Genomic DNA, 26,814 nt, shown 5'->3' with positions numbered 1-26,814 from the left:
TGTGTATTGAAACGTTAAGAATCGTTAACGTTATCCTTTAATGTTAATTGTAGCACTGTAGCCCAAAAAAAACCTAGGATATGTTCCCAACGTGGGTGGTTTAGCCCTGGTACGTGGCTGTCAATAGTGATGTGTGTGGTTTGCTACAGTATGATGCTATGGTTGAGTGTGATGTGTGTATAACCTTGAGCCACACTATCAGGATGTGATTGGACTTAAGGATTACACTGGCTCTCTTGTCTAAGGCCGGCTCTCGCTGGTCAGATCAATATACTGATTAGAGAGGAATAAGATAAACCCTGAGATCGAAAGGAGCCCTAATTTACTGTCTTATAGACGGAGTAGTTGGTGTGTGACTCACTCTCACACAGATACACACACCTCACAGATAGATCAACTTAAAAGAGGATAGGGCAAGCTGCGTGGTGTCTGTTTCATCCCGACTCTTAGGATGTTACAGTTAAATTTCTCCTTGCACAAAGTCATATCCTAGGTAACCAGTTATTATAACACACTGCACATTTTTCACTGGGCAATATTATTCACTGACTGCCGTATAGTGAGCATATTATGATCTGTCCTCATTTAAATTCTGATGATGCTTTCCAATAAAAAACAACAAATAATTAGCTATAAAAAAGCTTGGTCCAACTTGTCCTTTCTGGTGCAACTAGTACTAGTAGGCATTTTTTGCTACCTAAGATATGCCACTACTGTATGTCAGATGTCATTCCTCTATTTTTAACATATGTCCTTCAAGTGCAGAAGCATTAGACCATTGTGGTGACACACATTCCAGAAATTCAATGTAAAACAGGCCAACAGGACTGTTTTTTTTTTTGGTACTGCCGACATGATAACCTTGACAGTTCCATTTTCTTTCTCCCTTTCGTCCCCATTGTAAGTCATGTAACAATGCGTGACTATTCAACCCAAGAGCCGGCAGCTTGTATGGACACAGAGTATATCGAGACGAAGACTGGCGTGGTTGTCAATAAAGATTTTTTATGGGATTAGTGAGATAGAGAAAAAGAGGGAAAGATAATTTTAACATTAAGTTATTGACCAAATAAATAAATACCCTATCAGTTATTTTCCTCTTACACAAGGGAAGCAATATATTGAAGTCCAGACTGAAAACATACACTAAAACAACACCTGCCTTCTATCTCCTCTATACTTAGCCCAGCCATAACTTTCTTCGCCTTGACAGAATACAAAGTGGTATCTTATGATTTCATATAATGCATTCACAAACACATTTCTTTGCTTTGTTGTAGACAAAATTCACTTTTAACCAAGCCCCATCAAGGCAAGGCAGCTTTATTTGTATAGAACATTTCAGCAACAGGGCAATTCAAAGTGCTTTACATAAAACATTAAAGAGCAGTTAGAAGACAATTAAAAACAATTTAAAAACATTAATAAACAAATTAAAAACATTAAAAGACAAGAATAAATTTTTTTTTTTCAAAAGTTGTTTTTAATATTGTCGTTTGAAGCTGAGCGCTGACTTTCTATCATTTCTCTTTTGCTCCAAAAACGACCACCTCCGTTTTTTCTTCATTTAATTTAAGAAAGTTCTGGCACATCCAATCATTAATCTGTTGAATGCACATATTTAATTGTTGTATTGGGCTATAGTTCCTTGGCGATAAGGTTATGTAAATTTGTGTGTCATTCGTATATAAATATGGTAACTTATTTTGTTGTTTTCCATAATCTGAGCCAGTGGAAGCATGTAGATGTTGAACAGAAGAGGCCCCAGAACTGAGCCTTGGGGAACTCCGCACGTCATATTTGTATGCTCAGATGTATAATTACCTATAGACACAAAGTAGTCCCTATTCTTTAAATAGGATTCAAACCACTTTAGTACTGAGCCAGAAAGACCAACCCAGTTTTCCAATCGGTCAAGCAATATGTCATGGTCTACCGTATCAAATGCAGCACTGAGATCAAATAATACTAAGACTGAAATTTTGCCACTATCTGTGTTTAAGTGGATGTCATTAAAGACTTTAACAAGAGCCGTCTCGGTGCTGTGGTGTGGTCGAAAACCTGACTGGAAGGCATCAAAACTGTTGTTTAGCGATAAGAAAAAGTTGAGTTGTTGAAAAACCACTTTTTCTATGATTTTACTTAAAAATGGAAGGTTTAATATTGGCCTATAGTTGCTCATTAGTGTCGTGTCTAGATTGTTCTTTTTTAGGAGTGGCATCAAAGCTCTTGAACACCACAGGCACACTGTGGTTGGCCTCATTTTAAATCAGAACATCCACATTGCTGTTTTGACTGTCTAATTAATCAATTTTATTTACATTGTCCCCTATCAAAAAACAACAAAATAAAACATAACACTGTGATGTATTTTCTAGCATTAGCATACTACAACTTTGCATCATTTGTGTAAGACATCATGTCCATAGATTCTGTTTATTTACATACATCTGGCAATACACAGAGCAACATCAGTTGAATGGCAACAGGGACGTCCAGTGTAATCCTTAATTCGGGGGAAACACTGTAGAAGTCAAATGACTAATGCTGGAATGCCCAGTTTACCTCTGCATCAGCTGCACAACAATCCTGTTGAACTTTTCCCAGGTGCATCGCTACCTAATAAGTATGTTACATGCCTCTGTTAAGTGTTGTTCTGAAGTCTAGCAATGCACCATGCATCAGAGAGTTGTAGTAACCTGTAGAGAGAGGTCAAAGGGGGCAGTAATATCCTTATGAGGCTCCATATGTTCTTAACACAGCCCTGTAAATTGTGACAGGTCATTAAAAGACACTATGCAGCTCAGCACACATCATGTCACTGCTTCTCTCCCTTGTATCTTATAAAATACATTTCCACAAATTGAAGACGGAAACCAGCCACAACACTGACCACAAGCACTAATCACTACTTAAACTGCATTAAAAAGGAGATATGCTCCAAGTTATATCCAGCTTTGAAGTACAATACTGCCTCAACCTTAGGCAAAAGAACCCAATTATCGATATAAAACTGCGAACCAAAGCCATAATGTTAAAGCAAATGTAGTTATTGGCAATGACTCCCTGCCTGCTAGGGTCCGACATTTATGAAAGCTTGGGGCACCATTGGCCTTACAAATTTATAAAGGGCCATCAACAAATATATTAAACTTTTATTATTTTTTAAATAATCTTGACAGTGAAGACAAATATGTATTGATGGGCAGGTAATGTTGCTTCCATACTTAGACTAAAAGGCCTTTTTAAAGTTCAAATGAAGGAAGGAGAAATGCCCTAAAAAACTTATATTTTTTTATCCTGGTCCTTGCTACAGGCACCAACCATTTATATTTTTTACTACAAACATTCAACTCTTTAAACAAACTTGTCAACCCTGTCTTCTTTTTCACATAAACATGAAAAAGTAAGACCTCCTTGTTTTGTAGACTTTTCCTCAAATTAATGTCCTAGCTAAAGACCACAGCCACCAACGAAGAAGTTACCCCAAATAAATAATCTGTTTTGCCAGATTTGTGCTCATTTTTCTCATTCTGCACTCTTCCAATTCTCTTTTGCAACTGATTCACCACAATATTCCCTTGGGATAATAACGTTTTATCTTATCTTATTATTGATGGCTGGCAAAAAAACATCAGGCATCTGTTATCAATCACTCAGCTCATGCGCTAAAACTAATGGCATAAGCTATTACTAACTAATGGAGAACCAAACCATGCATTTAAATAACAGAACTCTAAACCTGATCCTGTATTTAAATATTCTCTAACAGCTTGAGCAGAAACGGCCACCGCTAACCTTCCCTCAGTTGACCATGTTTCAGTTTGGAGCTCCCACGGTGCTTCAACTGCAAGGCAGATTAATGTAATGCACCTGGAGCACAAAAGCATTTAACAAAACCATCGGCAGCAATAAGAAAAGGGCACCTTTCACTGCTAAAAACACACTCAGATCAGGCCCTAAGAGATGATATTGACATTGCTAGTCTGTGTTCCTCAGGCAGGTCATTCCAAATTATGGTCATAATTAGTCTTCTCCAGGACACCGGTAAGAAGGCTCTGTGCAGTCTTGCAGTAAAGAAAAGTTCAGAAAGAGCAATTTAAAGAGAGTAGAAATTCAGTATTAATCAAAACTCACCCAAACACTAACTTAATCATAAAGGTAAACAAGTTTTACACAGTATTTGAGACATCAGAAACACTAGAAAGGGCAAGAAGTATGCTTATTGATTACATTCAGTGCAAGAAGAAGGAGATTGTTTCGTCAGATACTCCTTCATATCCTTGTAATTGCCAATGAGGTTTGTACGTCAGGAATTTATGTCATTTAAGATCCCAAACTGAAGGATGTGTAACCATGTGAAAAATTATTTTTTACAGATAATATAATAATAATCAAAGACAGTAAAATATTTCAAAGCACATATTCAGTGCAAGAGTATGATGTTGTAAATCAAGGTCATGCCAAGCTGTAGGAAGACCATAGGCAAAGAAATATCAGTCTCCTGAGAACTGCAAAATGTGCACTAAATCTACCCGACTTATTAAACAGCAGCCGGTCCATCTCCATGGACACTAGTTCTGTGATAGCTGATACAATCGTTCTTCTGGGGATCATGCATCTATCTACGCTTACAAGCGTACATCCAGATTTCTTTTGTCATAAAAAGTAAATATCTTATTTGAAAGTGGTTTCACATTAACATTAGCCATGCCTGCAACGTCCTATAAAGAACTGTTTATGTTTCCACAATATATTATTACAGGGATACTGTAAACACAGAGATTAGATTATCAAAGTGATTCATCTTTGTTCAGACCCACACTGGAAACCAGCATTAGGCAGAAAGGGTGACTTACAGAACTGCAGAGTAAGGACTCTATTTAGGGCATAAAATTGAGAGGCAGACCTATGACCAATTACAGTGAACCTCACCTTGACCAATTAAAGGGGTGTAAAAGTATTCAGACAGATGGTGAAGTTGGTCATTTAAAGATAACAATAATCTTTCAGTTTGGTGAGTAGCTGTCGAAAGCAACTGAAGTTTATGTCTTCAAAACCAGGGATGGTAGACCCACCACGACTCAAGCTAACATTTTATGTAGATTGGGGCTGTAAAATCACCATTGTGCTCTCCGGGAGATGTACAGTAGCTGGATGTCATTCCAGTCCATCTACACAATAACATACTAGGCAGATTATATATCCTACCATATTTCTGTTCAGTTGAGGGTCCAGTGAGATAGTAAAGATACTCCAAAATGACCCGTAAACATTTATACTATATTGACAGCTGTACTCCATGTTCTATTATGTCTTACTCAACAGTGGAGGTTACCGAAGATTTCACAAGTTAGTTGTGCAAGGCTCAAGTTTGCTTTAGCCTGTGCTGTGACCTCTGATGGATCATTATATACTACCACTGCTGCATTTTCGGTATGCTTACATGTATAGGGCTCCACTATTCCTTTTTTCCATATGTTATACACCTTTGCCCAGAGCGAGAGAGATAAAGAAAGGGAATGGAAGGATTATGAGGGAGCATACGATTTTAGCGATATACTGTAGGTGGTTTGCAGCAACAAGGATTATTAGTTTAGACTGAAACAAATCAGTTTGTCAATAAATATGAAGCACTATAAGGTGTTTGGTCTGTGAATCAACAGACTAATATACCAATCAACTGATGGATCATCTCTAGAGCTGTACCTCTACAGTGGCAAACATGATCTGCTAATTGAATGATTAAGGGATAACTGTTTGGGATGTTCAACTAATGAGATGTTTTATTGTCCCATTCACCAGGTCGTGCCAATCACTGGTCAGCCATCATTGGTGCCTCCCACTCTGAGAAATATGTGCTTTGGGAATATGGTGGCTTTGCTAGTGATGGAATTAAACAGATAGCTGAGCTGGGTTCCCCTGTCAAAATGGAGGAGGAGATCAGACAGAAGGTAAGATTCTCCAGTACGAAATTACGTTACAATGTTGTGTATAAAGTACACTAGAAAAGGATCACAAAAAAGTCCACAAATCAAAAAAAAACATAAAGGTACATATACACTAGGGAGACATAGTTTTGATGTTGAAAGAAAAGGTTAAAAAGAATTATCACATACTGGTATGTCATGAAATAAGGCCAATTATACAAACCTCCAAATGGCTCAGCATTCAATTCTTGCATATCAGTTCATCTTTGATCAGACTTTGGGGCTTGACATGACCCTCATAATGCTCAGGAAGTGCTTTGGAGGTAGCACCCATAGGAAGTAGCTGTGTCTGTCATCAACTCGGTGTTAATTAGTCATCGATTCCAACTTGGTTGAGTTACATCTCCCCTACTGTGCCCAAGGGACATATTCTCTACTTTCACATTTGAACTGCTTTCACCTTACTTTTACATATTAAGTTGCACTTTTTTATATAATTCTTTTGCTCAACTTTTTATCTTCTTTCTCCTTCCTTGGTCTTTCTTCTCGTTATTATTTCCACAAACAGCATGGTATATCTTTCTTCTTTCCATCTTCTCCATGGCTGCCTCTCTCACTCTTAGAATAACCCGTGCTGGCAGAGCAGATGGTCCTGCAGAGTGCTTATTGCTGGCTAATTTTGAAGACCTGGAGTCACAGCAGATAATGAGTGCATACTGTGAGCAATAGGGTTTCTGTCATTGCTGCCTTCCCACTGCTAATACAGCAAACCTTTCTTTTGTATTATTCTCATCTCTCGGCCTGGATCATGAGAAGTGTTTCCTTGGAGCTTAGAGGTGAGAGTGAAGTGGCACTAGATTTAAATGACCAGTACAGTAAGTGTGCTAGAAAAAAATCAGTTGTATCAGTCATTTATGATTGAATGTTGTTTTGTTTGCTGTTAACAATGAGAATTCATTTACCCACACAATCGACCATATATGCCTACCTAGACATCAGTTACATAAACCAAGAGGGACAACCCTCTGCTTTCTATAGGTGGGTTGAGAATTATGTACAGGATATACAACAGTTCGATTGTACATTATATGCCCTTTTTTCGTATCAGCAGATATGGTGAAATGATTGAAAAGGAAGAAATTAGGCATTTTTCCTCACCACCCACAATCATATCATCACCAGGTGTGGCGTGGCGCAAGCTGTGGTTCTCGAAAATAATTGCTCAATATTGAAGTGGGACCGGCTGACACATGAATGGAGGGTGATGATTATGCAGGCGATCTATAAAAACCCTGATTATTCTGATACTAGCAAGCTTCGTGCTATTCTTCACTGCCTGTAAAAGCCAATGAGAAATCAGCCTTTTTCAAGACTGTACATGGCTTAAGTAGTGCCATTTATGTGTGTTTGTTGCCTTTGTGTGTTTGTAAGTGGACATACAGTGTGATCGTACTGTAAATAAGTGATTGCACTTAGCGTTTGTCATCTTAATTTCCCTTACATACATATGGGTTCTTGGTGGTTGATGTTCACAGCAGCTTTGATAACTGGAAGCTAAAAAAGTCTTTAGTTGCCTGAGACAACTACCACACACAATCATCGTATCCACTTTTAACTGTAGACAACACATAGAGTCTGTCGATGCCCTTGAGGTAAGGAGGCTGGATAAAGTAGACTCCCTCTTATAAGCCGTGCAGCACTTCTTGGTAAACGCTGACACAAACAGAAAGCTGATTCTCTTTTGTGTCAGGTGGGGCGTCAGGGGGAGCAACTAGCGATTAATTTAAAATTGATATTCATAGCCAGGCTCCACATTTCAGCCAAGGGGTACATTGATCAGAATGTTCATACAAAGTTTCATTTGCAGAACCAAGCAGGCATGCAGTCAGACCGCGCACGCGCACACACACACACACACACACACACACACACACACACACACACACACACACACACACACACACACACACACACACACACACACACACACACACACACACACACACACACACACACACACACACACACACACACACACACACAGAGCATTCTTTATCCTGCTCATGACAATTCAAAGTGTGATGGCTTTATTTTATTCCTGAGTTTGTCACCCTTTCAGAGCTTAGACAAGCGTGTGCTGTTCCATCTGTCATGCTATTACTGCTCATCGGATGTATGGTGCATGTTCTGTCTGCAAAACTGCAAAACTACAGACTGCAGTGGTAGTATTTTGTATGTTTTTAGAATTTCCCTTTTAAAAGACAGTAAAAAGAAGTAAGGATTTGATATGCATAATTTGCTAAATAAAATTTTTCTAGCCCATACAAGCATGCTACTTGGCCTGCTTATTTCAGTCCTAACTCTGTAACCAGCTGGTAATAAAATATATGATTGCGTGTCAGAGCCTTCTTAAAAAAAAGCCTTCACCCACACAACCTTAGCACCTCTGCACCGCACACAAGCAATCATGACACCATGCCACTCATATTGAAACGGCCTGAACTTATTATAAGTGTGGCTATTACTGCCCTTTTAAGAATTAATATATTGAAATGAACAGCATATTTTTACAGTGCACTGGATGAGAAAGCGCTTTGATCTTATTTATGATAGATTTTCATCAGAGGTGCAGATTAAATTTGTATTTAGAGTACACCTCTGTTAGTAAGTGTATTATGTTAAAGGGGGGATATGTCTTGAGGTTTAGTGCATATAGTAGTTCGAGAAGGTGAGTTACAGAATTGAATGAGGCATCCATTCTTTTTTATTCATTCATTCATGTCTTCAGACTGTAGATGAGAACAGATGTGCAATACTGTTCCATTTGCCAGGTACAAATGCCCTTATCAGAGGATTTGGCAGCACAGGGATGCAGCCTGGGTCCATTGTTGTTGTCCCTCCTTTCATGTTTGAGGTGATTTGTATATAAATTCAGTCATTACAGACGCTCAGTGTGTCACTAATGAGAAGTTTAATGACGACCAGGGCCAAGGCCTCAGACAGATTATGAAATCTTCTATTTCCTTTCGCAGCATGGGGCGTTTTTCATTATTGCACAGTACGGACGCTTACGGAATCCTCTATTATCCTGAGCTCTGCAGCTGGGTTACAGAGCAGTGACAACGCAACTCAGGCTGGAGCCAAAAAGAGACATTACGGATTAATGACAGGAAATACAAAATCATGTCTGTGTCACAACTTTTTATTTTTACAAGGATACATGGGCAGATGATACTTTCAGGGATCATCCAAGTGACTCCTGGCATTCCCCTAGATTTAGTGTTTTAATGTAAGAAGTCAATGCTGAACAGGATTCATATGATTCAGAGCTGACTCGCACAATTAGTTTGCATAATGAGCAAAAGAACAGGTATTATGGAAGACAATATCAGCTCTGTTTGTCCTTCTCCCTCTGCTCCTCCTTACTTTACAATGATTACAATTTTGCATTTCAGTTGTCGTGAGAACAGTAAGGTCTGCCATCTGTAAGTGGGAGGCCTGCAGTCAGGAGTGTGGGTAGAGAATAATAGATATGCAGGTTCCTTTGGGTGTTTGACTCTGAATGAGCAGGTGTGTTTGTGTGTTTCTCTTTGTGTACAGAGAATTACTTTACAGACATTTTTTACTGCACAAAAATCGGTTTTCCCCATGTGTCTTTTAGCACACTTCTAATTACCTCTTGTATTAGCATTGATCAGTCATACATACATACATATCAGAGTTTATGTAGGGAGAAATGATGTAACTACTTAGTAGATGCTCAGGGAGAAGAGCTACTACTACTAGGGGGGGGGGGTAAATCGAAAATCGTATGTATTGTGATTTTTTTTTTTTTTTTTTATCGATTCTTTTCCCTAGAATCAATATTTTTTTAGTTTAAGTTATATCAATGGTTCATCAAAACAGACCGAAAGCAGAAATGCAGAAAATACGTTATGTACTTCTTTACAAATGAAATAAATGTCAGAGTGACATGTGATGTGCATTCCTTTTAGAAAACAATTAGTTTTTTGGAAATGTCTCACGATGTTTCTAAAAGTGCATTATTCAACTTTTGTTTTTGTTAAAGAAGGAAAAAAAGATCGCAAAACTCAATACTATCCAATTGAATACTTATATACTTATAGAATCACAATAAATGAAAATCGAAATACATATTGAATTGGCTCCCACGTGTCGTGAAAGAATCAAATCTGGACAAAATCATATCGTCCCAGCCCTACTGTCTACTGTATTGATCTTCTGAGATTGAGGGTGTTTGTGGGACATATAAAGTGTAGTTATTTTATTTAATCATACAGATAAACTGTTACTGTCTACTGTTTCATTTTTCTTGTATTCCTGTCTGAGGCATGCATTCCAGAGTGCTTTCAGACCATTAACTTGTGTCATAGCTGGGTTTATTCTTCTCATTGTTTAAACAACGGTGCCCTTTCAACAACACACTGTCTTGGAAAGAAACGGTTATGTTATTGCTTGGAAGTGTGTTTATGTGGTACACATTTCACTCCATTTATTCCAATGAGTGTGCAATTTAGTAACAAATACAAGACATAAGCACAATTCAAACACACTACAAAAGCACACTCTCCCCTAACTAAGTAAACACCTAATAGTTGACATTTTGATAATGAGCTTTTGAGAATTTTCTTTTCTTCTCCTGCACACACCTCCTATAAGACCTGCATAAGGCCAGCAGATTAGAGAAGAGATTTAGGTCCAGTTATTTTTTTGCATCGTTAAGATTTGTAATGCCTTTTTGAGATCCAATCTCTCATCAAACAACGAGAGATAAAACGGCTCTTCACCTTGATGTTCTTCAGAATTGGCCTTTCAACCCCCACATTTGATTCATTCCTTATCCAACTAATTATCTTGTGCCTAGGTTTACTGTATGAGAGAGTATGTGGTGGTCCGTGCACCATGCAAGCATGTATGATACATCAATGAAATGTATTCCCTTTTATCTTCCATTAAAGGGTCTAGTTCATGGTAACTCATTCAGAAAATATTCCTATGACAATTGTATTTGTGATGATTATGATTGGAGAAATGTGTTTATGAGACAATATACTATTACAGTATGTCATTGTGCTGAATTCAAGTGTGCTTGAGACAAGTGGCCTGCTGGAAGGGGTCAAGCTGTGTAGGGACTATGGGTTTGAATGCTTTAAGGATTCACGGTGGTTCATGTTTTTCCTCTCAAGTACTGAATCTTTGCCAGAGGTGTAATAATCTTTCAATTTGTATACGGACTAAGTGATGTAAACAATGCCAAAATTGGAACGTATTATTTTTATATACTTCACAAACAGTTTAAACTGTTTTTGTTACACGCAAAATACTGTGTGTTGATTTGAGTTCTTTGGTTTAGTTGTATTTTCTCTTTCAAAACATTCATGAAAATATTTGTCCTTAAATAGTTAGATGAATATTTACAGTGGATGCAAAATGCTACTTAAACACTCTGGACAAAGCAGAGTGCTATGCAGAAAATGTAAACTCATATAAAAGATAATTCACACATAAGCTACAGGCTCTTTTTCTACCTTTCTCTTTTTCTGTTATCACTCTCTTTCCTCTTAACATACCATTTGTCATGTCTTCGTAGTCCTCGTGTATCTTTCTGTGCCTGTGCTGCTGCATGAGGTCAGATTTGCCACAGTGGGATAGCAATTAGCTATAAAGGGGCCTCCCAAAGGGTAGAGTCTTGACCCCACCTCTCATCCAACCTTGCCAAGCCATGGTGCACCATGCCAAACCCCAATGGGTGTAGGAGCATGCAGGAATCCCCTAGCTCTTCACCACCAGCCCTTGTGGCCGCTTTGCCTTTGCTACACCACTCTTCTGTTTGCTGAACATTTTGTTTTCTGGATATCTTCTTGGATCTCTGTTTAAAGAAACAAAAAGAAGAAGCAAATACCCAAGTTTAGGAGGGAGTAATTCTTTAATTTTAGCTTGCAGTTTTCCCTTGGCCCGTCAATTCAGCTTTATGAGCCCAGCAGAAATATTCTTCAAAAGCCTTAATGCCTGCCTTGGTTCCCAGGACTTTTATTATGATTGCTGGTATTGAGCAGTACAGCCGGCGGCGAGCGCTTTTTGAAATGCAGTGGAGTTGAGTTAGCCCATATGGGCTTTGTGTATGTGCATGTGTGTGTCTGAGTGTGCACATGCATGTTGTCTGGGTATATGAATGAATTTTTAATTTTTTCATAATTAAGAAGTCAGAGAAACATGTTATTTTATCATTAAGAGTCACACAGGTCATAATATCTTCCAATGTAGGTTTTTAAGGTAGATGGTTTGTGTCTGTGGTTAGTAGGTCTGTTTGTATGTGTCCTCCATTGGTGTGTGGTGTGTGTGCGGGCCTTAATGTTGATTTAACAGGTCCTTAGTGCAGCTGGCTGGCTCAGGACTCAGGGCTACATACACAGTCACAGGGATAAAAGCTGGATTATTCTGGAATCTCAGACATCTTGGCCAGAGGCAGCATTGAAAAACCATCCCAGTGTCCAGAGAACTGAGTGGAATAAAAGACTAGTAGCAGGCAAAGGAGAGAAGAACCGACATTGCTCCAGTCCCTCTCATTTAGTGTGTCATAGCATTTAAGGATTAGACATTTGCCTTATTTGTCTTATATTTAGCTATGCCAGAACTTTTCTCTGAATATTTGTCAGTTCCTGTGAGTGTGAGATGAAACAGTTTAGGGAAATTAAAATTCTAATTTATGCTAAACATTGGGTTGTTTTGAGTTAGCTTTGTATCTGTAGTCTCCAAGGGAAATCTTTACGCCTTTTATCAGTTATTAATCTAGGCGATTATTTACATCTCTTGTGGTGTTTCATGTGTTTATCTTTTTATATGTAGGATTTTGTTGTTGTTGCTTTGGTGAATATAACTGGCAATGTCATACTTGATGTGTCACTGGCTGTTTGTGTGTATGTGCTGTTGGTGCCAAAACTGCTACATCTTGCAAACACAGAGAAGTAAGTGAACAAGTTGTGGATAGTTTTCGGTAAATGGTGTCAGAGAAAGTGTTTTAGTGGAGCAGATATGAAAATACCTGAGTGGCACACGGTGGTACACAGTGGTACACACAGAGACATATTTATGATGCCTCTCATGTACTTACTCATCTCATCAACAGGCTGGGTAAAATGAAAGAAAGTATTACTTTTCATTTTCATCCCATCTGTTGGAAACTGTAGCCACTGTGCTTTCCTCCACATTAACATTGGTTAACAACTGGTTTGTCCATCGCACATTACATCACAAACATTCCCCCTAAAGGATTTTGCAGTGGCAACTCAAGTTGATAGATTTAGAGGTCACAACAGAACCCGTGTGAGCCAAAGTGCTGATTCTCCTGAACGAGATTGTGGGATATGGAATACAGACGTCCCTTTTTTTTTAAAAAGATCTTCATAAGATCAAGGCCGGCTAAATACAATAAACCCTCATTATAAATCTTTGTGATCTTTTATTCATGAGGTGGCCTCAAAAAATCTGGCTCCAGTAATGGCTCTACCTGTTATGCTGTCCCTATGTAAATGAAACCATGGCTCTGAGGCCCTCCATTCACTGCAATCTCCATATCATTTGGTAGTTTGGGGACATGGAGTCTGTCTTCCCAGGCATGGGTCAAACAGATGAAAGAGAAAGAATGTGATTGACAGTAAAGGACATAGTAGAGCATCCATACACGACCACTCAAATATTTCTGAAATCAAATAAGTGCAATACGTTTTTTTATAAGATTTGTCTCGATTTTATAATTTTATATATTTGTTCAAGTGCTATCTAGCCAACATTTCGATTGTAAACACTATTGTCAACTGTTGTTAGTCCATGCTATCTTTTATAAGAGTCGGGAAGAAGGCACAGATTTATTATCCAAAAACACTGCTTTTGTACTGCTACAGTTTTGCTAATTCCAGGTTATTGGTTATTTCATTACTTTAAGTGCAGCATCTTTCATTTCTAATGTTGCATTATCTTTCCTCAGATGCATTAAAAAGCTCATTACTCTCCGTCTCTCTCTCTCTGTGTGCGCACCCAAACAACTCTGTGGGTATGATTTTTCTCTGCTTGTAGAGAAAACTAAGAAAAACAAGACGTTTATGTTATCAACTTAGGCTGGCTTCATATTGGATGATAAGGGCAGTCAAGCTGTAAAGCTGAAAACTTGACTCGTCAGTTATAAACACTGCGTTGTAGTTTCCGTTTGATATATCAGGGCTGTCTACAGCGTCTAAACCATCTTAGTCCTAAGTATGTGTTTTGAGACTGCCTACAACTCTGTGCCTGTACGTAAAGGTTAGTGGGAGCAGTGTTGTGGGCACATACTCTACATAACCCTTTCTACAGGCCGTTTTGTGTACCTTGGATAACTTTTAAGCTATCTTTAGTTGCTGATTAACATTTAGATTGTTGCAAATGAGAATCCCCTATATTTATTTAATCCCTGATATTTTTTCCATAGAAAATTATAGTATTCTTGATGTCCTTCTGCTTCAAACATCTATATACTACAGTATACATTACATATATATTGTCTTTTAGGGCAAATGGACACACACATTATACAGTATATTCTGCAAAGACATATAGCTCTGACAGTTTCTGTAGTCTTGCATACTGTGTATCTATGAGTATATAATAAGTATATAAGTAATGTTTTGCCTTTAGCATTTGTTTTTTGTTTTGTTTTTTCCCTTGAAGGTAATGCTGAGTTAACGTCTTTTGTGACTTTTGGACTGAATTATGTATTCGGGTGCATAGCCGTGTGTGATACGGTGCTTTAACAAGGATGCCGTTTGTATGACAAAAACATGGACGGATTATATATGGGTTTAATTTGAAACTTCAGGGCTCAGCCTAAATTCGTAGAAATTTGTTTTCTTACCAGCAGTGGGCAATTTCAGGTTCATCACTTACTCTGCAGTGCAGTACATCTAGCCTCAATGGCCAATGACCTCCTTACACAGCATGATTCTGGGAGTAAGAATGTAAGTTAGCAAATCGGAAGAAAAGCTTAGAGAGCGACAGACAGCCTGAACTGGGTCATCAAAGGCAGTTACCTCAATTCATCTCTAATAATATCCCCTAGCCCTGAGCCCAGGTCTGCTGGAGTTGCCTGTATAATGGCTCAGGCTGCTTGATGAATGAGTGTGCCAGGCAGCACTATAGGCTTCCAGACTGCGCTGCGAGGCTCAGAGATTGCAACCGAGGACAACCACGGTCAGCAAATCAATTCACAGCTCTCTAGAGAAGTAGTCAGCACTTACAAACTCATCTGCTTTAAGCACGGAAGATTCTCTTGTCACTATGTTTCCTCATGAGCCTGCGGGATGTTATCCTGTCCTGTTTTGAGTTAGATCGGTCTGACTGAAGTGACTTCAACTATGCAGTATCTGAACTACCGTTTATTCTGCAGGGCAGGATATAAGTATGTCAGTGGAGATTTAATTAACACCTGAAGGCTGTGTAAGCCTTTACGTGTGTGCTGATAACAGCCAGCCTGCATCCCATTGGAATTTCGAAGCAATTTTTTATGTCTATTAATAGTTTGGAGTACGTGCTGGGACAGACAGATCAGATATTCCTGGGCAGAACTTTGTTTACAACATCAGAGGAGGTTCTCTTTCCCCCAGGGAAAAGGCTCCTTTAAACCAAGTGGGGCTTTGGCTCACAGCTCTTAATTTCACGTAATTGTGGTCTCCTAGGGAATAGTTTGGTCAGTTTGAATACATAATGATGTATTCTGCTATCTTTAGGCTGAACAGAATCTTTATGACACACCACTAAATTAAAGTTAAGCTAAAGTTATTGTCTGTAAGATTCTCATCTAGTTAATTGTCTGTTAAGTTCCTATATATCAAAGAGTGAGTTAAAACAATGGTGATCAAGCATATGACCCATTGATGAAAGCACTTGTATTTGCTTCATTGTCCAGTAGGATCTGAGTGTCTGTGGCAACTTTCCCGCCCTAAATTCAAATGTGAGTGCACCGTTAGTGGCGCTTTTTACATTAGTCAGCAGGGGTTGGTCTCTCCCCGTCTGCCCAGGTGGAGCTTGACAGTGCCGGCTATGCTGTGTTTTATTGTACTCGGAAATTGGGAACTTCCAACAAGGAAAGATGCAAAGACGTGGTACGTTAATCAGACCGGGTGCCTACATTTTATTGTCGGACCAACAGACAGAGAAAAATAAACAAAAAACGAATATCCGGTCTTCCATGTAATGAACCACCCTCTCTCCATGGAGTCGATTTTCGGGACAACCTTTCAGGAAATGACAGCCAGGCTGTAAAGGCTCTCATGTCTACAAGTAGCAGCAGCAGCAATCAAGGCGCAGCCAGCGGATTCGGCAGCTCCGCTAACGTTACCCCGCGGAGCTGTGGGGATCACCGCTCACTCACTAACACTGGCTTTAGCTTCAGGCCAGCCCGTGTTGTAACGTTACCTTCGAGAGAAGGCAGCACCACCAACAACAGCCTCCTTCTTTTATCGATAAGGGGCGTACATTTTGTATGGGCTCAAGAGTTTTTCTTCCCTGCACTTTCTGATGCACAGGTTGGTTCAGATGTTAGCACTGTTAGCCATGATGTGTCAGCTAAAAATTGTTAGCAATGTGAGCGCCATACACGGCAAATAATGTGAAAAGGTATTTCATATTCTGCCACAGTGGCTAGTAGGGTGTTTATGTCACATTAGTTACCTATGCCCGCCACTGTGTGGCTAAGTGCACTAATTTTACCCGGGCTGGGCGTGCACTGGCTAATGGTTCCACTCGTTTGACTGCTAAAGCCTCGGTGAGTAATTCTGATAGCTTTTAGAAGATTATTATTTGTGTTCAGAAAATGCAAACTTTGTTCAGCATCTCATATTCCACCAAGGGATAAAGTAGATATTCATGCAGTGGTCATTCTCCTACTACGATTTGGATGTTTCCATGCCATAATGTTCCTTGGCAGGTTGCTTTGATACATTATAGTTGTAACAAAGCATATGAATGGCTTCTTGATCTTGATCTACATAGTTCTGCACTCAGAGGAAAGCGTTGCCGACAATATTAATGAGGTGAAAAGATAGAGATAGAGATAGAGGTATTTGCATGGTAATTAGCATTGATGATGTTTTTAGCATGGTGATTATATGAGTATGTGCTGCAGCTGATATTCCAAAGGAATCTGAGGCAGAACCTCCAGCTGTTAATGCTTCATGTGGATGTCTTCCTGCTATTGCAACGAGTGAAGGGATTTTACCCCCTTATGTTGTTAGCATAGCCACATAGCCATAAAAAGAACCCGAATGATTTCAATGCCGTCTCTTCTCTGCTTTTGCTTCAGTGTCATACTGGCTTTGTTGGCATGAAAGATGCTAATATGGTTTTATTTGCATTGGAAACATTGTCATTTGCGCTACCTCATTTGTTTTCTAGAGCAAGACTCTGAGAACTCATCATTACTGTTTAATATAACCCTATATACAGTATATAATATATATAATATAACCCTGAAGAATCTGTTTTTATGTTATGGACAGCTGATACATTCCAGGGACCTTGTTAATGTTGATTAATTCAAAATCTGAATGCACAATTTCAATCATGTTCCACCCACACACATACACTGTGTGCCCACAGAGTCCCAGACAGTATTCCATATGTATAAAGCTTGACAATAGACTGTCTATCTTTGGTCCTGGGGCACTGGTCTTGCACATAAACACATTAGTTTAGTTTAGTTTATTATTTACATATATATATAAATACTACAGATGCATATACACATAATCAATAAAAAATGTGATGGAGAGATGCAAAAAACCCTCAGAGGGGCTTAATCAGGGCACTCTCTAATACATAATCCATTTAACATAATAAACTAAAATACTAAAAGAAAAGAAATGGAAAAAAGCCCAAAACTAGAATTATACGCAATTTAAAATCAACAGAAAAATAACTTCCAAGTAATAATAATTTAAAAAAAAATTATCAGTCAGTTGATTTTTCACTTTTTAGCAGGTGGATACTTGTAGGAATTAATTATGTGACGGCTCTTTCAACAGGGAAAGCTGCTAGTGGCTGCCTGAGGGCAGGATGGTGTAATCAGTGTGGAAGGGTTGAGATGGATTAGCAATGATTTCCTTCCCCAGAGATGCAGTGTGATGTTCTGAGAGCTGTGATATTGGGAACAAATGTTTGAGCTTTTGCTGGCAATAGTAAGGGTTCTGATAAGTTTGTTCTTTCTTCTGAGTGCCTCCCCAGCATGGTATGTTGAATCTGTAAAGGTCTTATGAGCTATTGTGTTGTTGTATCTGCACAATATTTCTTGAAAATCCTGTGATAAGTCGATGCTGAGGCGTTTCCATCCACTACTTTTGTGCAAATATAAGGAATTGGTGCATTAAGATAAACCACCAACTTTTTTTCACACACAATTTTTCCACTCGTATCTGCTAATTGAATTTTTTTGTTCAGTCCATCCAACATCAAGTAGATATTTTGACTGGCTGTCCACTTACTCTTGTGTTATTGTGTTTTATATAGGGGATATTTATATCAGATGATTTAAAAATGCCTGGATTTCCCCTGACTTCACTCTTGCTGATCAGCTTGGGAAGTCCTTAGTAAACAAATTTAATTTGTTAAGCCTAAATGTATGATCAATGTTACCCTCTTAAATCCAAAACTGTACTCATGACTTCATTGAAATGTGTGTGTATTTAATCTTCAGGTATTCTGTGATACTATCTCTGTAGTGTTTTTGCAAACAAATGAATATCACTATCATAATAAAATGCTGTATTTAATCCCTTAAAACAGATGTAAGGTAGTTAATTGAGTTTTTGATTGTTCACTCTGCAGTGTGAAGGTACATAGATAACTGTATGGCTGCCTTCCCGCACCTATTCATATTAAACCATCACAAATGTCAGTGGAGCAAGACTGTTCCTAACCATTTCTTGTTTGTGACGATGCCTGTTTAAATGCACTTTCTTGCCTAACAGGGAATTACAAATGCTAAATCAAGCATTGCAAATGAAGGTTCACTGCGCTTGTCAGGACTAGATGGAAATTATTCATGCAATATGAATCTTTTCCCTCCAAGATGAGAGAGTATGTCATCTGCAGTGCATGATGTGTCTTCTCTAATGGAAACAAGCAGTTCTCTGTTCTTGAAATGCTCCACGGAGGTTTTTACAATAATCTTTTTTTTTTCACAATGTAAGCTGGTTTGTTTGAGTGAGCAAACATATTAAAAAGTAGAGACATGTTCAAGCTAGACTACACAAGAGCTAACGGGAGTTACCTGAAATCTCTGACTTCAGTACTTGCAGGTGGGAAAGAAACCTGTCCATACTCTGAATGTCCAGCATTACAGCAGGTTCACACACTCATACTGGAAGCCTTGAGGCCCAGCCTATCTAATTATTAGGGGTGTAAAGATTTACCGATATGAATCGGTCCTAGCTTTGCTATTCCCTGGTGGCTTTTACAAAATATATATTTATTTGAGGGTAGGCGATGCTTCTTTTATAGAATTGGCTTATTATTATTTTTTTTTATTTAAAATTAATGTGTTTACATTAAAGCCATAGTGCATCGTTTCTGTCTCCCCCATGTGGAATTCTAAGTAATGAAAACAACACTGTTGGTGCATCCACATGATACAAGCCTTCAGTGATTGCGCACCACCCCAACCCCTCTTCCACACAGTTATACACTTATAACTTATACACAATTATAACCAAGGAGGACACAGAGGATTAAAACAACATGATGGACTCTTTTAAGAAGATAATTATCGATTTTCTGTGCGCAAAAGTTGCCGGACGAGACCATTTTCTGAACGTAGCCATACTGAGAAATACAGAGAGAGTTTTGTGGAGCTGATAGTCTTAATTAGCTTTGTTCCTTATTTGGCAATGGCTGTGTAAGGGACGTTCATTAATATCAAAAAGTTACGCACTAAAGCTTTAAACAAATATTAACGGTATCTATCAGATTGAATCGAGTCGATTCCACATGGAATCACACTGAATCGTTTCATTTTTCACATGCTCATATTATGCTTTTTGGCTTTTTCCCTTTCCTTTATTGTGTTATATATCTTTTTTGTACATGTAATAGGTTTACAAAGTGAAAAAGACCAAAGTCCATCCCAAAGGGACTTACCATCTTCCAGAGAAAACACTGTTCACAAACTGCTCCAAACAGCTCTATTGTAGTCCAGGCTTTACTTCCGTATCAAACATTCGTCACTTTGTAACACACGTTATAATGCTCGCCTAGCTGGTAGCGTGGCACGCCCTCATACTCTGCAACTGTCTAGCTAGCAGTGCTTACCTAGCTACTGTGCATGTGCGACTCCCAACAAAGATGGAATAGAATTGGGATGCCTCACTCTGTAGCTAAAACAGAGAGCTCAACACACAGGGTGAAAAGAGGAGCTGCAGCAATGTGCAGTACAACAAAAATATGGTGTTTTTTGAAAATTAAACCATGTAAACCTATAGAGAGCCGCAGTCATGCCCTTCTACTTCCAGTCCATGGGACCTATCTTTTGAAAAAATATGAACGGGAGTGAACGGAGAGATGCAAATAATGTTTTTATCCCGTTTGAATTGAGCCATGGGTTACAAATATGATGTTCGTCAATTTAAAAGATAATTTTTCAACCGAAGAATGTCTCAGTTTATTGTATAAGTATAAGTATAAGACTGTGAAAATACGTAATTAGAAAGACTACACACTTCAATGTTGCATAGATGACGTCTCACTGAAGCTACGATGTCTCTGTGTATCGTACCGGGGATGTAACGTTACTCAAATGAGCAGAGGATCTTGCTTCTTCTTTAGTTTATCTGCTGAAAACACTTGTGTTGTGGAACAGAGCTAAGCTAGCTAGCTAGCAAGCAAGTTAAGCATCAAGCTAGGTGACATAAATTGTGTGAGACTTTCTTCGGTTCAAAAATTATCTTTTATCTTTTAAAGTGACAAACATCATATTTGTAATCCATGGCTCAATTCAAACGGGATCAAAAAATGATTTGTCTCTCCCTGTTCACTACCATTCATATTTTTTCCCGAATTAAGGTCCCATGAGGTCAACTGAAATGGGAGGGACTTCGCCTCTCTATTCTGATATAACCTCTAAATACAATTATGAACCTGAAAATGTGCATAATATGAGCACTTTAAAATGTATTGTCCCTGAACCATATCATAGCCCATGTATCTAGACACATATGGGATCGTCTTATAAGGAAGAGATGCACAATCCTACTAATTGTGTTTTTAATTAAACAATATTTAGAATTTTTTGTAGGCTTCCTCTGGGCAAACTGGAATGTTAGGTATATTTTGCTTTGGTTAGAGGTGAAATGCCTTTGTACCATTTAAGACTTTGTTTGTCTTTTATCTACATTTACATCTAATCAAATTAAAAGCACACAGCCACTACCAGAAATGGCAGAGCAATATATTTGATCAAATGCAATCCCCAAACGCTGTTTATCAGTTATGTTCTGTTACAGCTAGACCTCTCTCCTTCATTTGATTGATTTGAGAGGACACATCCCATTGAAAAACGTAAATTTTTCTTTGGTTCATTTTCTTTCAACTCAAATCTGTACGCTCCTTCATGACAGAGACTCATTTATCCTAATGAAAATGTGTGGTGATTTTAGCATAATGCTCTTTTGTTTTGTCTTAAGAGCTTAGATCACAGCTAATGCACAGCTACTCAAAGTCCACATACTTACCAGCAGAAAAATTTGCCATCGTTGAAGGAAAACTCACCCCAAAACTAAAGTGACTTTATATATTTTGCAGCTAATCTAAATGGAAAGTTGCTGACAAAAAGGTTTACAAGTTGAATTAAAAAAAATTTCTCATGACCTTGAAATCATAATATTTACCTTTCACAAACAACAGCTTTGTAAATGTGTAGCTGCAGGCAGAAATGACACCTCAATTAAGCATTCGATGAGGGTTTACGAATTGATTTATAAGTAGAGAATTATTTAGTCATTTGCACTTTCACTTTACACCGATATTAGTCAGGCATGGTATTTCCCTTCAGTCAAGTCAGTCTATCATTGTGAAGTCTTCATTTTTACAGATATGGTGTTTCCAGATGCATGGTTGAAATCCAGATTCCCAACAATACCACAAGGTCCTTTAGATATTATATGTTTTCCCACATTTGCTGTGGCAATTTTTTTTTTTTTTAAACAGCCTCAAAGCCTTATTGGGTTGGGTCTGAAATGTACAATCGTTTATGAGCTCTTGCTCTTATCTTGAACTTTTATTGCTCTTATTTTACATTGCACCAACGTTCATGCCTCGTCTCTTTTCTACTGTCTGCCAATTTGTTTAATTTTAATCTGAGGCCTGCCATCTTCAAAACTCTCAACAAGAACATCTTAAATGTAAGTGACTTTATAACTGAGTACTTACTCAATACTTATAATCTATATGTCCGCCTTCCTCTTTTCATGTCCAATTCATTTCTGCCGTGTTTTCTCTCATCAGTTACTACAAGTGGTAAATAAAACTTACTATGCTCTTTACTGTAATTATTTTCTGCTCTATGAGGTACATAGTCCTCTTAAGTCCTCTTATCATCATCATCTCAGGCATTTATATAGGAATCAAAAAATAGGGCTTGATGATGTAATTCAGAATGACACCCCTGCTGTTTTTTCCAGAGGGGGAAAACTGCTTTCAGTAATTCCAATGATCATACTAGACTTGTGATTACTAATGACTCTCCAAGAAGACTGTCATCTTTTGCTGCCTAAGGCACTCATTTCTTTAATAGTCCATTCTTTTCCTGTCTCTGTCTGTATGCTGTCTTATCTAAACTCCCAGTGTCCCTTACCCCTATTTTCCACCGGGTGCATCTGCGCTAAGTTCCGGATGCGCCACGAGCCCCGCAAGCAATCGCGGCCATTCAAGTCAATGCTTGATATTCCATCAGCCACGCCACGGTGCAAACCCGGAAACAGACGTGAAGCGGCTCTCCTCTCCGCTAAAGATACGCGCTAGGTCTATTTTCACATGAGCCGCTGGCCGTTTGGACAGCCAGGGAGGCAGTAAAACAGTGAGATCCATTCAATGGACCTAAACACCCTCCCCAATATCGATTATTTATTATCTATTATTTCGTCTTCTTTACAACACCATGGACGACAAGAGATTCATCTTGGAGGTGGACAAATAGATACTAGTTTAATAAACACACAATTTCACTGAAAAGTACAGTTAGAGACAATGAAGTCTGCGAGTCTGGCAGCAAGACATTCCGCTTCTGAGATGCTCCTGGTGTGGTATGGTGCGTAGTGGAGGACGGAACAAAACCAGAATGCAGCAGGAACGCAGCACAGACACGTCCAGTGGAGAATCAGAGTTACTGTCACATTCAGAGCTACTGGAAAAATCGTTTTTATGTCATTTTTTTAAAATGAAAATGGTTACTAAAAACATCACAATTTGTTAATTTCTCACACTTATGTTTTTACTACAGCTGATGAAGTGAATAAAGGCAAACACATTTACACACACATCAAGAAGTAAGAAATCACAAAAACGTGCATTTATACTATATTTAAACTGATTTCTTGTTGATTTAGTGACACAGTCTTTACCTTGAACCACAAAATATTATAACCCAATAAATGATCATATAGTCACACAGTGCCAAATAGTTAGATCAAGATTGTAGAGGATAATGCAAATTCTGCTTATTGCCTCACCTTGAAAATATGTTTGAGATGAGCCTATTTGCCTGACACCAGCCATCAACCTTCTGTGATCCACTGCAATAATGGACAGCACAGCGAGTGCTTTGCGTTAAGCTGCCTACACATGATAAACGACTTGCTCTCTGCGCACCGCTAGGTAGGGTGCATAGCAAAGTGCAGAGGCAAACGTCATCAAGGGTGGCAAGGAAGCTATTTCCCGTTGCTAGGTAACAACACGCTGTTATCTCATTGGTTGCGCTTTCGAAAGGTCAGCGGCAACAAGGTCAAAGTTGAAATAATTTGAACTTTTGCAAATCGGCAAATCCGAGCGGTGCGCGACGCCAGGGGTACGTCCCATAGCACTTAAATTGGCTCCTAGAAGCCTCCACTCACGTCTTGGTCCCACCGAGGAGGCCCGGGAGGGACGCAAGGAAATCGGAGGAGAGAGGCATCGACCAAATGTGTTTTTTAGAGGGATGAGATGTCTTCTCCTCTGAAGTGTCAAATGAATACATCAACTGTGTGGGCGGAGTTAGCAACTCCTTCAGCTGCACGGCTTCCGGGAAGGCTGCTCTTGTGTATCCTCGGCTATAGCTCCTCGATGATCCCTCCTCGATGCTCGATGCTTGGTCCTCTGTCCTCGGGGACAAAATAAGAGCTTTGAGACGGCCTTCACCGAGGAGGGACAGAACAACATCCGCTTCAGCCGAGGACCGAGGAGTGGAGGAGCTATTAAGTAAGGGGGATGAGATTCAGCCCAGGGGCAGCATAGTGTATAGTTGGGCAACACCACTCTACTCATAGAAAATCAATGGAACAGCCGGAGCAAAGCGGTTTTGCCACCTATCGTGTGTAGGCGGCTTTATTGTCAGTACTGGTCATGATGTAATGTTATAACAGGATCAGGTGCAGCACAGATCAACATGGACACAGACAAGAATCCCACTTATGGAAATGAATACACACACATTGTTTAACATGCAGACAAGAATATATTCCCAGATGCACAGCCTTTTTTTTCCCAGCACAGCACTTGCGCCATAAACAATACAACACGTGTGTCAGTGTTTCTTCACAGGTTGAGTTTATTTTTGGTGGTCTAGGCTCTGAAATCTGGCACCTGAGGGGTGACTGCCACACAACATTGCATTCACAAGCAATCACAGTAAATTGTCCTATATTATTTTACCAGTTGGGAAGGTGTTTCAAGTAATCCACACTTTACTTTCATGCAGACTTTTTAACACATGTCACAGAGAACTTCCATTGCATTTCACCATTAATATCTCAACAAGACCAGATACTCATACGTAAATCAAGCAGGAGAAAATACTGCCATAGGGTCATAGATGGAACGTGCAGAAATAGTAAAAGTGTCCTGTAATAAATCCTACATGCTTCACAACTCATCACTGTTATTGCCTGAGAAGCTTAGAGTTTATGTGGGCATAAAGTACAACCACCGTGCACAGTTGTCCTGGTAATGGAAGAAAAGTAAAAGATGTGAGGGTCGCTAAGGTTTTCTGTGCCAATGAGATGCACTACTTGGGTATTATCTACCTGAGGCAGTATTTAAAGACTACATCCTCAGCCAGCCTTGAGCCAATTTCATGGCTGATCATCTCAGTGTGAGGGACTACAACAGGGCAATCCCACCCCAGTAGACTTAGCTTTGCGGATTCAGAGGCCTCTGACAATGGGCTCACTTCCAGCATCAGAGGGTCTCTATTTAACAGGTCAAGCGCAACAATCCAATACAAATTAAGGAGAAGCCTAATTTTGCATTAATGTACTGGTAACCCTGATGTAAATATGTATCACTGTCCTTGTGAGTTGTCTGCATACTTGAGAACCATATATCAATTACTGAACTGCAGTCTTGAAGATTAAATCAGAAGAAAATGCAAAAATTAAGAAGTAAAACGGCACTATAGGGGTCATAGAAGCTAATATCTGAAATCAAATCAATTGCGGTACAATATTATGAAACAGTACAGTTTTTACAGATATTTTCAGTATCATTAAGTTTCTCAATCAAAAACAGCACAAACATGAACCAGTCTTATAAAACACTGTTGAGTCATACATTTAGAAAATGCACTTAGAAGAACAAGAATGGAATACCTTTGATGTTGAGTTTTCAGATTTGATAACAACTTGTAATAATTCATAGTGGTATAGTTCTATGCCACATGATGTGTTGCTGCCATACAACGCCTACTTAATGAGAGTGCTTACTTTGGATAAAAAAAAATAAACAAATAAAAATAAAAAATAGCTTTAAGGAGTGAATTACTCTGTTGAAAAATGTGCCCTAGCTTGAGCTATAGTAAGATAAGTGACTTGGAGCAACAGATTGTTATTGTATAGAATATTTTAATAAGTCACACTTTGTACTTTGCGATTCAAGCCAGTGTGTTTGTCCAGTTGGGCAGATGTGCCCCTCTGCTGGGCTCTGACAGTGATTAATGACACAGGGATTGTGATGCACAACATCATGCATCAATACAAAATGATTGATTAGAAAAACATGTTTGCATTCCTTTTGGGAATGAATTGAAAAGTGTCAGTAGGATGCTGATTGTCACTAACCTGACTCCGCCAGATGGATTGCTTCGCATTTGCTCGGCATATCCATCTGGGAACTTTCCGTTGGAGAACTTTTGGGAAGGGGCGGAAATACTGGTTAGCTGATTGGATGAACCATCTATCACCTATGTTGGTGATAGATGGGCCAAATCAACCAATCAGATCCAAGAAGCGTATGAAAATACAACCACAAGCCCGCCCCTGCTGCTGCAGGCAAAGCATAGCTCGTTAGCTCAGCATGCAAACATGTCGGTAAAGGATATTTGCCGTTTGTGTAACGAGAATTTAGGAATGAAAGGAACCATTTCAGGTTCACGGACCATATTCGAAAAGAAGGATCCAAGAGAAAAAAAGCATTAGCGAGCGGCTACCGCTGTCTGAAAATACTGGTTAGCTGATTGGATAAACCACCTGTCTATCACCACCTAACCCACCTCAAAACCAATGCTGATTGGCCCGGTCGTTTGGCTAACGGCTCCAAATTTTCTCTGCCTCAAGATGCCCGACTGATCTGCGAGTGGAAAACTGGAGCTCGCAAGATC

General features: G+C 39.1%; 1 protein-coding gene across 1 annotated transcript in view; it reads left to right on the top strand.

Moving 5' to 3' along the window:
* The window catches only part of spon1a (spondin 1a), a 72,009-nt gene that overhangs the window by 21,073 nt on the left and 24,122 nt on the right, over window positions 1-26,814 (top strand). Inside the window, exon 6 of the mRNA XM_028581331.1 lies at window positions 5,806-5,954. Coding sequence (XP_028437132.1) covers window positions 5,806-5,954 — 149 coding nt within the window. The remainder of the gene's footprint in view (window positions 1-5,805; window positions 5,955-26,814) is intronic.

This window comes from Perca flavescens, chromosome 1, assembly GCF_004354835.1.
Source record: "Perca flavescens isolate YP-PL-M2 chromosome 1, PFLA_1.0, whole genome shotgun sequence".
NCBI lineage: Eukaryota > Metazoa > Chordata > Actinopteri > Perciformes > Percidae > Perca > Perca flavescens.
This window is presented reverse-complemented; position numbering and strand designations above follow the sequence as displayed.